General features: G+C 39.7%; 1 protein-coding gene across 1 annotated transcript in view; it reads right to left on the bottom strand.

Annotated features, from left to right (window-relative positions):
- phyhiplb (phytanoyl-CoA 2-hydroxylase interacting protein-like b) overlaps nucleotides 1–15,996 on the bottom strand; it is a 38,861-nt gene that overhangs the window by 7,552 nt on the left and 15,313 nt on the right. The window contains exons 2-4 of the mRNA XM_034184555.1: nucleotides 9,547–9,743; nucleotides 8,200–8,374; nucleotides 4,864–4,981 (exon numbers count right to left, since the gene is read on the bottom strand). Of these exons, the coding sequence (XP_034040446.1) occupies nucleotides 4,864–4,981; nucleotides 8,200–8,374; nucleotides 9,547–9,743 (490 nt within the window). The remainder of the gene's footprint in view (nucleotides 1–4,863; nucleotides 4,982–8,199; nucleotides 8,375–9,546; nucleotides 9,744–15,996) is intronic.

Genomic DNA, 15,996 nt, shown 5'->3' with positions numbered 1-15,996 from the left:
GTGAGTTATCCCACGCATATTTCCACGCTCTCAGAGAGCACAACGTTTGTGATCACTTAACCTCAACTATTCTCTGCAGCAAAACAGACATTTTTCTTCAGCGGTTAACAAAAAGAGCTTGATCAGGGGTCAATAACAGTCAATCTGAGCTCCAAAGCTCCAATTAGCAATTTAATTAGCCTGCTATCATTTCACAGATTGTTATTAGAGGCATAATTGATGCCTCCATGTAGTCTTCATAGATTTATTCAGTTTCCACTCTTCTCACAGGAGCAGAAGCCTCATTAACTGACAGTACTGCTGCTCGCCACGAGGTGGTGCAGGTGAGCAGACGTGCTGTGCACACGTGCAAATCAGCAAGTGGGATACAGATGACGTCATATTGCATAGCTGTAAGAACAGAGTGCCCACAACATGCACAGTGTGTGCGTCTGCAGCTTTAAGAAGGAGCAGGTTTTCCTGCTGGGTACTGTATGCCTCACCTCAGTCTTTATGTTTTCAGAGATGTCTTAGGAGATGAATCTTTGACGCACATGTCCTTTGGCAGTATTGCCTGATCAGAGCCGTTAGTTGGGAGTGTCTGAGGTGTCAAGCACCTGTCTGGCTAGGACAGGTTCTTTGTGATGGATTGTCTTTGTTCTACACTGTTCCTCAAAGGAATGAATTCCCTGAAAGATTGATATTCTCCAGGCAACATGGTGAAGGCCTAGTTCTTCTTAAGTATCTGTGCTGATGTTACACTGGCCTGGACTGTGTTTTAGTAAATCTCTAAATCCTTTTTGTGGAATGGATGCCTGCAACACATTTCAAAAAGGCTGGGACAGGGACCACAAAAGACTGGGAAAGTTGATGAATACTCAAAAAAACACCTGTTTGGAACATTCCACAGGTGAACAGGTTAATTGGAAACAGGTGAGTGTCATGATTGGCTATAAAAGGAGCATCCCCAAAAGCCTCAGCCGTTCACAAGCAAAGATGGGGTGAGGATCACAACTTTGTTAACAACTGTGTGAAAAAAATAGTCTAACAGTTTAAGAACAATGTTTCTCAATGTTCAATTGCAAGGAATTTAGGGATTCCATCATCTACAGTCCATAATATAATCAGAAGATTCAGAGAATCTGGAGAACTTTCTACATGTAAACGGCAAGGCCGAAAACCAACATTGAATGCCCGTGACCTTCGATCCCTCAGGCGGCACTGCATTAAAAACGACATCATTGTGCAAAGGATCTTACCGCGTGGGCTCAGGAACACTTCAGAAAACCATTGTCAGTTAACACAGTTCGTCGCTACATCTACAAGTGCAAGTTAAAACTCTACCATGCAAAGCGAAAGCCATACATCAACAACATCCAGAAACGCCGCCACCTTCTCTGGGCCTGAGCTCATTTGAAATGGACAGACGCAAAGTGGAAAAGTGTGCTGTGGTCTGATGAGTCCACATTTCAAATTGTTTTTGGAAATCATGGACGTCATGTCCTCCGGCAAAAGAGGAAAAAGACCATCCAGACTGTTACCAGTGCAAAGTTCAAAAGCCAGCATCTGTGATGGTACGGGGGTATGTTCGTGCCCATGGCATGGGCAACTTACACATCTGTGATGGCCATCAATGCTGAAAGGTACATCCAGGTTTGGAGCAACACATGCTGCCATCCAAGCAACATCTTTTTCAGGGACGTCCCTGCTTATTTCAGCAAGACAATGCCAAGCCACATTCTGCACGTGTTACAACAACGTGGCTTTGTAGTAAAAGAGTGCGGGTACTAGACTGGCCTGCCTGCAGTCCAGACCTGTCATCCACTGAAAATGTGTGGCGCATTATGAAGCGCAAAATATGATAACGGAGACGACAACGGAGACTGTTGAACAACTGAAGTCGTACATCAAGCAAGAATGGGAATGAATTCCACCTACAAAGCTTCAACAATTAGTGTCCTCAGTTCCCAAACGCTTACTGAGTGTTGTTAGAAGGAAAGGTGAAGTAACACAGTGGTAAACATACCACTGTCCCAGTTTTTTTGAAACGTGTTGCAGGCATCCATTTCAAAATGAGCAAATATTTGCACAAAAACAATCAGATTTATCAGTCTGAACATTAAATATCTTGTCTTTGTGGTGTATTCAATTGAATATAGGTTGAAGAGGATTTGCAAATCATTGTATTCTGTTTTTATTTACATTTTACACAATGTCCCAATTTCATTGGAATTGGGTTTGTACACAAAGCATAAATGATTAAGGGTGTGGCCAACTTTTTTTTTGCCATTTAGAGGGCACATAATCTGAGCTCAAAATAGGCCACTGGGTGCAAAGTGGTTGGATTGATCCTCTAAATTAGACATGGGCGTGTTTTGGGCACAACATGAATTCAGCAAAAGATTTCATCCATTCACAGTACACTTTTCTGTCCTACTGCAACCCACTGTGTGTGTGGACTGACTGTGTTGTCCTTTCTGAGTGTTTGATTACAAATATCTACGATAAGAAGTTTTCATTCGCACTCAGAAATTATTTTTTCCTTCAAGGCCATGCTTATAGTGAATATTTCAGTTGGGAAAGAAATGTAAATGGACTGCATTTATATAGCGCTTTTCCATCTGCATCAGATGCTCAAAGCACTTTACAGTGATGCCTCACATTCACACAAACACTCACCCACCAATGTCAGGGTGCTGCTATACAAGGCGCACTACACACCGGGGCACCTTACTCAAGGACCCTTAGTGATTTTCCAGTCAGGCTGGGGTTTGGACAGAGGATCCTCTGGTCTCAAGCCCAGCACTTAACCACTAGAACATCACCTTCCTGGTAATTTTTTTTTTTTTTTTTTTTAATCTTGCCAGGGTTTGGCCAGAGTTGCTGCAAGTTGTTCATTTTCACCCAAAGCCATCAAATATGGCCATCGGGTATTGCGAAGACTTTGCATCTGTCCGTCAGTCCATCTGTCTGTGCTCAGCACAAGTCCAGTTCCATTACTGCCAGAGTCTTCAAATTCACAGGGAACATTCTTGGGACACAGACCTTGGACAAGTTCAGAGAGATGGCTAATCTTGACATATTTTAAGAGGTTAAAAAGTCACATTCTGTTCCCTTTTTTTTTCTTTTTTTTTTTGAGTAGCGGGGGTGACAGCCATTCAGAGTCTCTCTCTAAAACCGCTTCATTTAAAATGTGTTGTGTTTATATAACATGGTTTTCAACTATTCTGTAAAAGCTAGGGAGAAATAAACACTTCTAAAACTAAAAATGCTGGTTTTGGAACCTAATAACACCTCTGAAGTGATTAACAAGACATTTCACAGACGTTAGCCTGGTGACGTCACAGGCTAACTGCAAACCATTTTGTCTGTGTGTAAATATAACCTCTGTCATATATTCTGTAAAAGCTAGCAAGAAATAAACACTTCTAAAACTGAATATGCTGTTTTTGTAACTTGATAACACCTCTGGAAGGATTTACAAGACATTTTGCAAACATCAGCAAGCACGCTAATGTCTGCTAACTCAAAGCTAACTTCTGCTCTTGTCAAAAGCTCATAAACATAAATATTGTTTATGATTGATTAATGGAGGGGCTTTACTGAACATGTAGTAATTGTAAGTAAGACAATAAGATCTTAATAATTAATGTAATAAACAATAGATGAATGTATATTTAACCTCCTGACTACTAGGTATATCCTCCTGATATATATATATACATATATACATATATATATATATATACATATATACACACACACACACACACACACACACACACACACACACACACACACACACACTTTGCACTGGGACACCAATTAAACTGAAAATTATAAAGAAGACAATGCTCATACAGCTGAAGGTATTTTAGCATTGAGTTATATTTTAAATTCAGGTACACGATTATGCAGATTTCTGACAATAAATCAGTTGGCAAAACTTCCTTCAAGGTTGGCAGGTCTGCTTATTTAAAGCTCATGTGAGTGTGGCATGCTTTAAATACCACAAGTACACTGTGCTCAACTTTAGATCAGGTTTTTGCGCCGGCACTGTGGCTGACCACACCTCAGCTTTTGACCAACAGCACAGACGATGGCAATTATGTTCAGTATTCAGATGACATGGGTACTGGGCGTGAAACCCACAACTGTGTTGGCGGGTGAAAGCTACAAAAACAGTTTCTTTTCACAGTACGCCACTTGTGCTGGGGAGAGGATAGGGCCCTACATTATTTGAATTAGTAACATTAAAAATTGCCTTTAAAAAGTTAAAAGAAACATTGTGCAATTTCAGATTACTGTTGTGTAGAGATGGCTGCTGTAGTGTGGATTTATGTGATTACATTTCTCTGCTGCACAAATATTACAGCTATTTTATAGTCGAATAGTCCTCTTAATTTGTCATCATCATAATAAGGAGTATGTCCTGTATAGGCCTGAGACCAGTACTTATCTCCAGATTCCTTAGCATCAAGCAAATGAGAGTCTACGACTCCCCCTGGAAGAGACACCAGTTTGATGTAGTTTTATTTAAGCTCCAGCCTAGGCCGGTACCTGTTTAGAGGTGGGTGAACTGAGACAATGCAGATTAAATGTCTTGTCCAAGGACATAGACAGGTAGCGTGAACAGGATTCAAACCCAGGTCTACATACCGTCAGGCCACTTATCCACTCAGCTACCTGCCCGACATCATAATAATAATAATAATAATATTTGACAATGTTATTTGAATATGGAGCAAAAAAATAATCACAGCAATAATAAAAATCTGGCATAATTCAAAATCACCTTCAATCACAGACAACGCAAACATGTTGGTTAGTATCAGAGTTGATTAACTGCTTCTTCCTTCCTGATGTACGTAATATTCTGCGTACCTGGCATGGTCAAAGTACTCCTTGTTCTGGTTCCTGTAAAAGACAGAGAAACGCAGCATCCGGCCCGCAATGGCCTCTGCCTTTTCCAGCAGCTGGTTTAGATGAACAGTGGAATAATCTGAAAACCAGACCAAAAACAGTTTCTTCAGGAGGACTGAAAATCCACATACGAGGTCTATTAGAAAAGTATCTGACCTTATTATTTTTTTCAAAAACCATATGGATTTGAATCACGTGTGATTGCGTCAGACAAGCTTGAACCCTCATGCGCATGCGTGAGTTTTTCCACGCCTGTCGGTTGCATCATTCACCTGTGAGCAGGCTTTGAGTGAGGAGTGGTCCACCCCCTCGTCGGATTTTCATTGTCAGGAAATGGCGGAATGATTTGGGCTTTTTTTCCATCAGAATTTTTTCAGAAACTGTTAGAGACTGGCAGCTGGAAACCATTAGAAAAATTTATCTGGCTTTCGGTGAAAATGTTACGGGCTTGGTAGAAAATAAGGAGTGTTACTGTCGCTTTAAGGACGGCCTCCAGCGGCTGTGGGGCGCGTCGCGCTCCGAAGCCGCCATCGACAGGCTGAACGACCATTTCATTTCTAAACGGATGGCTATCTGTATCCGTGACCATCGTGTGCCATTTCTCTGGTTATCACAAGAGCTGGACATCAACCATTTTCCGGCAGATTTCACTTTTAAGAAGAGATTTTGTCATGGAAAGCAGGGCGGAGGCTTCGCGCGTCACGATGGATTCGCTACTGGAGCGAGACAAAACCACCTCCGTTTTGGTCTCACAGGACGGCTTTGAGATGGCGTTCAGACAGTTGTCGGTGGTTTTTCCATCGAGTGATTATCTGAGAAATTGTGGATGTGCCTGGACATGCCAGAACATGTCCCGTGAGGCTTCATCACGGCGTTGCTGTGTGCCATGCGGCACCGCCGCGACGCGCGGAATTCCTCCGCACGTCTGTCTCAATGTGCCGAAAAAGTGCTCATGTCCACGTCTTTTCACAATTCCTGTGCTAGTCAGACGACGTCCCGGATAAAACACAGCGTCCAGTTTGGAAATGAACGGCACATTCCACTGTTACAGGAGTTTTTGTCATGGAAAGAGGAGCGGAGGCTTCGCGCGGTGCCGCATGGCACACAGCAATGCTGTGATGAAGCCTCACGGGACATGTTCTGGCATGTCCAGGCACATCCACAATTTCTCGGATAATCACTCGATGGAAAAACCACCGACAGCTGTCTGAACGCCATCTCAAAGCCGTCCTGTGAGACCAAAATGGAGGTGGTTTTGTCTCGCTCCAGTAGCGAATCCATCGTGATGCGCGAAGCCTCCGCTCGGCTTTCCATGACAAAATCTCTTCTTAAAAGTGAAATCTGCCAGAAAATGGTTGATGTCCAGCTCTTGTGATAACCAGAGAAATGGCACACGATGGTCACGGATACAGACAGCCATCCGTTTAGAAATGAAATGGTCGTTCAGCCTGTCGATGGCGGCTTCGGAGCGTGGCGCGCCCCACAGCCGCTGGGGGCCGTCCTTAAAGCGACAGTAACACTCCTTATTCTCTACCAAGCCCGTAATATTTTCACCAAAAGCCAGATAAATTTTTCTAATGGTTTCCAGCTGCCAGTCTCTAACAGTTTCTGAAAAAATTCTGATAGAAAAAAGCCCAAATCATTCTGCCATTTCCTGGCAATGAAACAACGACGAGGGGGTGGACCACTCCTCAGTCAAAGCCTGCTCACAGGCGAATGACGCAACCGACAGGCGTGGAAAAACTCACGCATGCGCACGAGAGTTGAAGCTTGTCTGACACAATCACACGTGATTCAAATCCATATGGTTTTTGAAAAAAAATAATAAGGTCGGATACTTTTCTAATAGACCTCGTAGAAATGATAGTAGTGAAATTAAATAAGAGCAGCTAGGATTTAGAATTACACGAGTGAAAGTTTGTGAAACTTATTTCCGTTTTATAAAAGGTTTTCAGTGCTGTTTCTGTGAAACATGGAAATGTGCGGAGAAAAAAATGTGGGTGTGTGGGTGGGGGTAGGGGTGGAAACAGCCTCCTAGAGTGATCACTCAGTCCACAGGTCAATAAAACCATAGAAAGTGAATATGGTGTTCGTTTACCTTTAGTATTATTCTGAACACACAATATCCGACAAACTTCCTCTGCATTACTCTCCCATACAGCATCTTATTGTGCAAAGTGCACTGTATAGTTGAATATATAGTTGAACACTATCTGCAGCAAGATCATGTTGTAGGTCTTTGGAGCAGGTCTGTGGGTTGACTGTGACTGTCACCATCTTTCGCTTCACCTTATGAGATTTTTCTTGGCCTGCCACTTCTGGCCATAACTAGTACTGTGCTTGTGGTCTTCCATTTCCTCACTATGTTCCTCACAGTGGAAACTGACAGCTGAAATCTCTGAGATAGCTTTTTGTATCCTTCCCGTAAACCATGATGTTGAACAATCTTTGTTTTCAGGTCATTTGAGAGTTGTTTAGAGGCTCCCATGTTGCCACTTATTAAAAGAGATGCAAAGAGGGGAAAGATTTGCAAATGGCCACCTTAAATACCCTTTCTCATGATTGGATTCACCTGTGTACCAAGGTCAAGGGTCATTGATCTTACCAAACCAATGTGTTTCAATAATCAGTGCTAAGTCTATTCAAATCAATAAAATGACAAGGGTCCCCAAATTTATGTACCTGCCTAATTTTGTTTAAATAATTATTGCACTTTCTGTAAATACTAGAAACTTCAATTCACTTCTCAAATATCAGTGTGTTCATCTGTTATATGATATATTTAACTGCAATTTCTGATCCAGACAACCAATGATTTATAAAGGAAAACCTTGAAAATTATCATAAACTTTTGCATACAACTGTAATTTGTGCAAAACTTTCCTGACTTTTTTAAGAGGTGGTGTAGAGGTTCAGCTTTACAATAACTATAAATTATCACTGAAACAGCTTGTTTTAGATTTCTGTGACACAGATCACGGAAGTACGTATATGGACTCCTGCTAATACATGAAATGAAGAAAGTGTTTTGAACACTGCCAGTTCTACTCCATCCTCCACTGCTTCTCTTTTACCTCCACTCCCTTCTTCGGCGGCATTTCCTCATTCATTCCTTCCTCTAAACAGAAATGTTGACCCCCACTGGCAACTTTTAACCCACCACCATTCCCTTGTTAATCCCTATACCCAGATTTCCGGTTCTACCTTCGATTATACTGCCATGTAGCTTACTTGATTACTGCCAAAATTGCAGTTATTAGCTCTGTCAAAATATTTGTGTGAAGTTGAGTCAGTCACCGGCAGTGCAGAATTCCACAATCTCGCTCCACTCGGACACAGCGTAGTCCCCGTCGGCCTGTTTGGATGCAGTCTGGACAGCCACGGTATACTCTGTGCGTGGGCTGAGGAACCAGTGACCCCGCACAGTCATGGGCAGGGGCACCGCCTTGGCAACCAACTTGGTAGGAACATCCTGGAGGAAGAAAGCACAGCAGAGGAACAAGGACAGGGTGAGAGAGACGTTCTCATTAGGAAGCGCGCTATAGATCCTGTAGATGTGCTGAGCAAAAAAAACGCTAAACTAGGAGGCCTTCAACCCTACAGGCAGCTCAGTGATTGGACGAGGCCTCCCTGCCTAGCAACAGAGGCAGTCCATTTACCAGACAGTGGCTTTGCTGCACACCTAGATCAAACAGGATGGAGTGTCTCTCCATAAGTCAGTGTAAATGGTGAAAACACTTGACAACAAAGTGACGACAGGAGGGAAGGCAGGCGACTGATGATTCCAGCCACCAAACCCATTTACTGCCATCTCCCTGCTGCTGCTTCCATTACTCTGAAGTATACTGTGACATTAACTTCTAAAAAAAAGAAAAGGGAAAAAAAAAAACACACTTTGAAAATAGGCATCTGCCTCAAGGATGAAGACAAAGAATGCTACGAATACAGCAGCCTCTTGAATTACATATTCTTGCACGTGCTCAATCAGTGAGAAAATGCATTATTTAATCCTGGAATATTTTCATAAAAAAAAACAAAACAAAAAAAACATTTATTTTAAGTAAGAAAATTTGTTTTTGATACAGTTCCTTTTTAAATCATCACCTCTCGTGTGAAGATTGGCGGGTTTCTCAGTATAATAAATTCAACGTGGCACTAAACTGCAATGTCAGTTGTTTTAATGAGATGTACACAGGACCAGCCATTCTCAAAGAGTGGTCCACGGCCCACTGGTGGGCTGTGTCCGACCCCTAGTGGTCTTTGAGTATACTGATAAAATATCACACTTAATATCATATTCTGACTTAAAGGTGTTTCTGAAACGGTTTAAAAATGACTCCAAAGTCAAACAGACAGTGGTGTATATGTATTATTTTTCATTATGAAATCATATGTGAATCCAAAATTTTTTATTTGAATTTCTCGTTTTGTTATGCTACGGCTCATTTACGACTATTTATGCTGTAATTTATAATACACCATTGGACTGTTAAGCAGACTGATTGTTTTTGGATATTTGGGGATTTAGGTGGTCTGCATGATTTTTGTTTTTTTGTGAGATGATTCAGGGTCAAACTAAGTGTAAAAATATGAGACCCCTGATTCTGCATCATTATCTTCACCAGTTTCTATCTGTGCTTATACCTTGTGTTTGAACTTGTTTGAGTTCTTGTTCTCCTTCTTGTTTAAATCGATGAAATAGTGTGTGATGCGCTCCTTGGTGTTTGGCTCCATGTCCCAGCAGATCTTAAAGGAGTCACAGGTAATGTTGCTGATCTTGATGTTCTGTGGGACGGGCAGCTCCACCATCTCTGAGATGCTGCTGTCCTGGGATTTATTTCCTGTATAGATTTAAAAATAAATACATTTTACTACTGGAGTTCTGAGATTCACTAGTACTTTGCTTCACTTTGATACACATAATAACCAATGCAAAACTCTGTGATCTTTATAGACACAATAACCTGAATCAGGCATCACACGTTTTGTATACATTTTCAAAATTTCTGAAAAAAAATTTAGTTTAGTTTAGTAAGTGTTTGGAAACTGAGTCATTATCTAAAGCAAGCGTTTCATCTAGTAGTGTTTAAGCACTTCAAAACACAGAGTTCTTTCTGAAAGCAGCTGTTTCCATTTAGTGTTTCAAGCATTTCAAAACATAATTATTTTCTAAATCAGATATTTCATTTAGTAATATGAGTCTTTTGAAACAGTAACTCATTTCATGAAGAAATTGTGTTTTTTTGAGTATTTCAAAAGTACTTGGTTTATTTCACGTTTCAAGTGTTTTGAAACTTAGTGTTGAAAGCAACGGTTTCATTTAGTTTTTGCATAATTCAAAACAGTCATCATTTGAACCAAGAATTCCCCATCACAGGATACTACCACCCTAGTCATTGAAGCATTTTGAAATGGGACATTATCTGAAGTAACTGTTTCATCAAGTGTACAGAGCATTTCAAAACACTGAGTGCTTTTATTGTTTTCATTTTGTGTTTCTGACCATTCAAAACCAAACCTTTAGCATTTTATGAATTTTGAAACATTGATTCGTTGGCTGAAGCAATTATCTCATTTGGTGTTTTGAGAATTTTAAAACTATACATTTCAAAAGTAATTGGTTTATTGGTTTCAAGCATTTTGAAAGAGTGAATCATTTTAATACTTATTTCATTTATTAATTTAAGAATTTCAAAATCAAATTCTGAAGCAGTTTTTTTGATCTAGTGCTATGAGGACTTAGAAACAGGATCATTTTCTAATTAATAATTAATTTACCACATAAAGAATTGTGAAACTATATTTTCTAAAGCAATTATTTCCTTAATTATTTTAAGTGCTAAAATTACAGAATCATATTCCAAAGCAAATGTTTCATTCAGTGATTCAAACCTTTCAAAGATTTTTTATATTTTATTTGGGTAATTAGTTAATTTAGCATTTCAAGAGAAGAGAAGTAATTCTTTCATTTCACATTTGCAGCATTTCAAAAGAATCATTTTAAGATATTGTTTCAATTCATGCTTTGAGCATTTCAATTGAATAAGTTTCAATATATACATTTCCTATCATTTCTATATTCAGTTTTATTTGAATTTTTTTCTGAAACATTTAGTGGATTTGTTTAAAGATATTTTAAAAAAAAACATTTCTGTCATTACTATGTGTAACATATTTGCAGAAGCGGCCCTGCGACAACCTGGCGTTCTGTCCAGGGGGTACCCCACCCTATGACTGCTGGGATAGGCTCCAGTGCCCTGTGACCCTTGGTTTGAGGAAGCGGTTGAAGATGAGTGAGTATGCCTGAAAGTTAAGACTTTAATTTATATGGTTGAATCAAAGAGTACTGTGGTGGGAAAGTGCACACCAAATTTATGTTGGAAAACAAATTTACTAAAGCAAAACATAAATATGTTTCAACTTTTGCAAATTTAACAAATAGATTTGTTTGTATCTTTGAAAATTTCATTTTTTTTTCTCAATCTATTTTCATTTATATAGTGCCAAATCACAACAAAGTTGCCTCAAGGCTCTTCACACAAGGAAGATCTAACCTTACCAACCCCCAGAGCAAGCACACAGGCGACAGTGGTAAGGAAAAACTCCCTCTGATGATTTGAGGAAGAAATCTCAAGCAGACCAGACTCAAAGGGGTGACCCACTGCTTGGGCCATGCTACTGACACAATTTACAAAACAATTCACAAAACGAATACACAGGAAAGGTGCCAGTGCACAGGACAGTAGGGTTGCAGAAATACACCACACCCATCTCTGGATGGAGCCGCAACAACATAAAAAAAAAAAAAAAAAAAAAAAAAAAAAAAAAAAACAGAATCAGGCATCAGAAAGACAACAAATACAGTATAATTTGTCAGCATTAAGCAACAAGAAAAACAGAAAAAATACTAAGGTGATCACCGGCCACTAGCCCTATGCTTTACTAACAGACCCACAATTTAGATAAAGTTGAGGCTACTGCACGCTCCATTTCCTAATAAAATTAAGAGTAAAAAGCATAGTAACATACTATGCCAGTATGCTAGCCATATGAAAGGGGAAATAAGTGTATCTCAAGTCTGGACTTCAAGTCTCTACAGAATCTGACTGTTTTATTGACACAAAGAGATCATTCCAAAATGCACGATAAGCGAAAGCTCTGTGGCCCACAGACTTTTTAATTCTCCCTAGGGACACAAAGTAGTCCTGCACCCTGAGAATGCAAAGCCCGGGTCGGTACATAGGGTTTAATTACGTCAGCTAAGTAGGGAGGTGCCAGTCCATAAATAATTTTATAGGCTAGTAGCAGAACTGTTTCTGTGTAGGCTCTCAGTTGTCCAGGTGGTTTCCATAGTAGAGAAGATGGAATCTTCGACTGGACTGGGTTGCTTGACGCGAGGACGTTTAGTTTCAAATCACAGAAGCTTCCTCAGCTAAAATTCTTGCTCTGGTAGTCTGACTTCTGTCTTCTTGACTCTTGTAGAGAACAAATTAATGAACAAACAATTGTGAATGAATGAACAAACGAACAAACAATTGTTCTCTACAAGAGTCAAGACAGAAGTCAGACTACCAGAGCAAGAATTTTAGCTGAGGAAGCTTCTGCGATTTGAAGCGAAACATCCTCGCGTCAAGCAACCCAGTCCAGTCGAAGATTCAAGCTTCTCTACTAGTAACAGAACCTTAAAATCTGATCTCACAGGGACAGGAAGCCAGTGAAGAGATGCCAAAATGGGTGTAATGTGGTCAAACTTTCTGCTTCCCTTAGGGAGACCCCTAAGGCTGGACTGCAGTAAACCAGAAAATGCATAGAACATTGCAGTAGTGCAGAAGAGACAAATGCATGAATCAGGGTCTCAGCATCAGCCATAGACAGGATGGGACAAATCTTTGCTATATTTCGCAGGTGGAAAAAAGCAGTCCTTGTAATATCTCTAATGTGGAGGACGTCAAAGGACAACGTAGGATCAAAAATTACCCCAAGGTTCCTCATGTTGTCAGTGTGATGTATGACACACAAGCCTAGGCTAAGCGTTAGCTGGTCAAATTGATGCGGATGTCTCACTGGACAAAGAACCATCATTTCAGTCTTATCAGAGTTTAAAAGCAGGAAGTTGCTAGACGTCCACCTTCTCACTGATGCAAGGCAATCTTCTAAGGATTTTATGTGAATGAGATTACCAGCAGTTATCTGCATTGTACAACTGAGTATCATCAGCATAGCAGTGAACGCTAACCCCAAAACACTGCAATATGTGCCCAAGGGGTCTATATAAAGGTTGAAAAGCAGGGGGCCTAAGAAGGACCCCTGTGGAACCCCAAATTTCATGTCACTAAGGTTAGAGGCAGTGTTACTGTACAAAACACAGTGAGAATGACTGGTCAGGTATGACGTCAACCATGCGAGGGCACTTCCAGTAATCCCAAAATGATTCTTCAACCTATCGAGTAGAATATGATGATCCACATTATCAAATGCAACACTAAGATCTAACAGCACCAGAACCAATATGGTGTCTGAATCCATTGCAGGCAGAAGATCATTCACCACTTTCGTGAGAGCTGTCTCTGTGGAATAATATTTTCTAATAAAATTCTTTCTGAAATTGTAACTTTATTTTTATAATTTTGTTCTAACATGTAAATTTGGAGTGCACTTCCCAGCCAAAGTAAAACAGGGTTGACAAGTGCAATCAGAGAGAAGACATTCTAACTTCAAAATCAGAAACCAGTGGTGGGCACAGTTCCGATAATCCAATAACCAATAATTATCAAAGATAAAGTTTTCATTATTGGATTATCTTTTCAGATAACTTTAAAAACCATTATCGGACTAATTATCTTCCGATAAATTTTTGTCCAATAACTTTTAGACCATTAACATGGTAAACAAAAGTGAACAGATGTGTAGTTCTACCCTCTGCAAACAGAGGAGAGCTGCTTCTAGAAGAAACTGCTCTATCCTCTGCAGGCAAAGGAGAACAGGTCACCAAAAAAAAAAAAAAACAAAAAACATTTTTTTTTAAACCCCATTCTGATATGTGGCCAATATCACCCAAGTCATCCAGAGGCATACATTATTCACTTATGGTTCAAATTTTAACCAAACTTATTTCAGACAAGTTATTTAAATTAACGTCACTTCTGAAGTTTTATAAAGTGAAAATATCAGATATATGTTTTAGTTTTAAAGTTATGCACTAATTTTTAAGGTTTTAGCATGGGGCATGCTGTGTCCAGGTGCATTATGGGATATGGTAATCTCAGTACGGTAATCTCAGTACGTTCAGACAGGAGAAATGCATTTCAGACACTCTGATCAGGACAACAGCATTAAACTCTACTGCCTAAAACTCACGTGAATATATTCTCTGGGTTTATAGATGTTGTTATTGTGTTTGCTTTTATTAAATTCCACGCATCTTAAACGAAGCAAGTAGCAACACAGATTATCTGGAATTTTGTGTTTGCAAGTTTTCAAGGTCTTTACTGCCATTCATACTGCAGTATTCAAGCTGAAGCTGGGCTGATATTTTTAATCACTGTACTCATTGTACGTTCAAAAACCACACGTCGGACTCATGTTTCCAGAACAGAAACTTTTATTTTTCCAAACTTAATTTACAAAAACTGCACTTTAACCACTGCACATGGACAACACCATTAACATCGCAACATAAAACTATTTTTATATTGTGCCTAAAACTCTCATGAATATATTCTCTGCGTTTATAGATGTTGTTATTGCTGTCTCTCCGTTATTTTCAATGGGAGCTGCTGTGAGCTATGCTCACTTCCTGATCATGTCGTTCTGGGGGAAGTAAAGTTTGCTCTTTAACGTCTTGATTATTGTTCTTTACAACACTGTTTGTCCTCTTTGTTCCAGACTAATATATATAATATGTCAAATTCGGTTTGCGTTTATTAAATTCCACGCAGATTAAACATATCACACACGGATTATTTGTTATAATTGTTTTAGCAAGTTTTCTGGGTATCAGGCATACAGTTTCTTATTAATGTGATGAAAAGCATAAAACAATTACATTTTTGTAGTATAATATTAATTTACAATTGTCATCATATGGATTCTCTATATGTTGTCTGACTGCAGCGACTCTCTGGCGCGCAAGGGATTATGGGATACGTCAATAGGGCGAATGGCAGTGTTCTATGACACCGGTTATATCAGACGGTTATCTAATTACAACTTGGCTTTTTTTTTTAAAATGCCTTTTTTTACAAATAAAAAATGGCATATTTTACAAAAGCACATTTATCTGCAAACACCAGCACACCACACACCTCACATTAACGTGTTGGTTTACATAGAATGGATCATCCAATCAGTGTGAGCAGAGGCACATTTTACCCAGAATGCCATCTGTCTGTGTTTGTTACAAAACTTCAGAATTAGTACATTATTCAACATTAAAAGATATATGTTATATCTTAACTTTGCACAAATGAATTGACATTAATGGAGTTATTCTATCAGTATTCATTTTATTTATACACCAAACCATAACTCAGCATTGCTTTATTTTCCAAGACCTCGGCCTGACGGCAGCGCTGTGATTAGGTAGAGAGTTGAGCTTTGCGGCTCATCTCAGTTGCTTCCGTGCTGGAAGCCATGTAGTAAACAGACGCTTTCAGCAGGGGGCAGGATGCTCAAGAACAGAAGTGCTGACTCATTGTTTGGGTCTGTTGTTGCTTTTGATGCTTCCAAAAGCTATCGTGGTGGTAAAACTCAAAATCAGCTTGTTAGCAGTTGTAAGTGTACCGGAGACAATACTGGAATTTATTGGTTATCTGTAACTTCTGATACATTTTTGGGTGGTTTATCGTTTTATCTTTATCAAAGATAACTTTTCAGTTATCTGGATTATCTGTTATCGAAGTAAATTTTTTGGTTATCTGTGCCCACCACTGTCAGAAACACAGAAGCATTCTGCTCTATTTTCTTTCTGGTGATAACTGACAAATTGCTGCAGCATCTTTGTAATTATGAAACAAACTGTTGATTGACACAAACAAACACACAAAGAGCTGCCCACATGTCTCAGTACCATATACTACGTTGCCATAGAAATCC

Source organism: Thalassophryne amazonica, chromosome 13 (assembly GCF_902500255.1).
Source record: "Thalassophryne amazonica chromosome 13, fThaAma1.1, whole genome shotgun sequence".
In the NCBI taxonomy this organism is placed as follows: Eukaryota; Metazoa; Chordata; class Actinopteri; order Batrachoidiformes; family Batrachoididae; genus Thalassophryne; species Thalassophryne amazonica.
The sequence above is the reverse complement of the archived record's forward strand: the minus strand, read 5'-3'. Positions and strand labels throughout refer to the sequence as shown.